The sequence below is a fragment of the Panonychus citri genome, unplaced genomic scaffold, assembly GCF_014898815.1.
Source record: "Panonychus citri isolate SS breed McGregor unplaced genomic scaffold, ASM1489881v1 Contig00086, whole genome shotgun sequence".
In the NCBI taxonomy this organism is placed as follows: domain Eukaryota; kingdom Metazoa; phylum Arthropoda; class Arachnida; order Trombidiformes; family Tetranychidae; genus Panonychus; species Panonychus citri.
Genome location: NW_026515491.1, coordinates 3,346 through 5,575, shown reverse-complemented (window position 1 = coordinate 5,575; position 2,230 = coordinate 3,346). Strand labels below are relative to the sequence as shown.

Here is a 2,230-nt window from a genome sequence, read left to right as displayed (position 1 = left end):
TGAAGCTCAACATTCAATAACTTGATCAAGTCGAACTATTGCTCAGAATTGATATCGTGTGAATAAACATGTTTAATTGATTTCCCACGAGATTGAATTGATGACGCAGAGGCAAGAAACGATCACTGACCTTTGAGAGACCAAAGCTCCAATTAACGTAAAGCTTGACTCTCTTGATTTCCATGGTTTGATCCAAAAGAAAGGTAATTGTTCCACTTGAGTACGATAACGTCAGTTGATATTGTTACATAGATTACTAGAGAGCTTAATGATCTCCTTAGCAAAATGATTGATTAGCTCAATCGATGCCAGCGTACCGCTCGCAATAGTTGTTTCTAGCACCCGAGTGACTGTGTTTGTTAGTTCACTTTCCTGTGACGTTGCCTCGACAATGAGATTGTCTCTTTCTTGTGATGATTTAGAACAGGTAGAAACAATATGATGATTACTCATGTCACCTTCACCACAGGGGCATGTGGGTGATTGTTTGAGTCTCATCCTATGCAGGTATTGATTGAAGGGCCCATGTCCACTCAGTAACCAAAGAAGCTCTTTGGAGATGTTACATTTGTACGGTGACGTATTCCAACCCATTGGGATGTTTATCATCAGGCTTCTTGATTTATTCTGCTCAAATTGTTTCATTGCTTTACAGGCAATGTGCTGTTCAATCTGCTTTTTTATATGACTCCTCGGGATGACGTCGAATTTGACTTTCTTTTTGGATCTACGTGCACGTTTGGCCAGTTGATCCACATCTTCATTTCCAGTGACATTCGAGTGAGAACTGACTTGTACAACATGAACAGTTTTGTTTTCGTTTTGGAGACGTACGAGTTTTTCTCGAATACATTGAATTAATAGATGCTGTTTTGTAGTCCTCATCAGCGCTTTGTAGATGATCTCCGAGTCAGTGAGCACCAGTGACATGGAGTTAAATCTAATCTTCTTTTCCAATGTTTCGAGGGCATTTATAATGGCTAAGGCTTCACATTGAAATACACTAGCATATTTAAAAAGGGGTTCTGTCCTTTCAGTGATTTTCCTCAGGCTGCTGTCATAAACAATACTTGCATAGCCACAACCTGTCTCATCTTTACTACCGTCCGTGAAGCAGAGATATGAATATCGATTTGATGCCAGAAAAGCATTCAGTTCCTCTTGTGTTTTTATTTTACCTCTCGCGAGTTTTTTAACCTCTTCACTTTCTGGTGCGAAAGATTTGTCAAACTTTTCTTCAACCGCTCTATCAATCGATAGATTCAACACGTCAGTTGTTTGCGAGCTGTAAAGGTAATTCCATTTGTACATTTGTTGTTCAATTTGCAGTCGGATCGGTATTATATCCAGAATTTTACACAGGGAAAGATATGGTGTTGTCTTGTATCCTCCACTCAATGTAATTAACAGTTTACGGTGAACAGCAGTTAATTGTTTAAACGTCTCCTCAGAGAAGCCTTTACCAATGACTCCTATTCCGTATGTTATTTTAGGAATTAACACTGCATCATGTATTCTCCGAAGTATGGGTAAACTAGGTTTCGGGTGTCCAAGGTATCGTCTGGATTGTGCGACTACTTTCATTATCTTAGCCCGGACGTTGTGAGTGTGCGTTTTCCAGTCCAATCGCTGGTCAAACGTCACTCCCAAGATCTTAACAGAGGGAACTTCAATGATAGGTTTACCATACAATTGAAAACTGATTGGCTTAATAGTCTTATTCTTGAATTGAAACCATACGAGCTTTGTCTTGGTTGCTGAGAACTTTAGATGAAATTCCTTGGACCATTTTTCTATTGCTTTCAGTTCATTTTCAACAGCGGTGACGTTCTCTCTGATTGAGTTTGCAGAAAGTCACTTAGAATAGTGACGTCGTCTGCATAAGCAATGACGTCAACCGTATTGTCGCCCTTTCGTCTTGTCTTGGTGTCTCTTAGATACTCATTAATGATAATGTTCCAAAGGGTGGGACCTAAACATGAACCTTGTACAGCCCCTTTGGTGTTTTCAATCTTTGATGTTGCTTGTCCATATTGAAGGGTTGTATACCTATCGCTCAGATACGATTCCATGATGTTAATGAGACAACTTGAAAGCTTGTGGCGTTTGATTACCTTGATGACGTCCACCCATCTGACGTTATCAAAAGCCCCTTCTATGTCGAAGGATATCAACACCGTTGGTTTACATCTTCTTTTGTTTTCTTGTAGCCGATTTGTAATTCTTTCTA

General features: G+C 39.7%; 1 protein-coding gene across 1 annotated transcript; it reads right to left on the bottom strand.

Moving 5' to 3' along the window:
* Positions 1 to 231: 231 nt before the first annotated feature.
* On the bottom strand, positions 232 to 1,584 carry LOC128387408 (uncharacterized). The gene has a single exon (XM_053346599.1). The coding sequence runs from the start codon at positions 1,582 to 1,584 to the stop codon at positions 232 to 234; it is 1,353 nt and encodes a 450-aa protein (XP_053202574.1).
* Between the last annotated feature and the right edge of the window lie 646 nt (positions 1,585 to 2,230).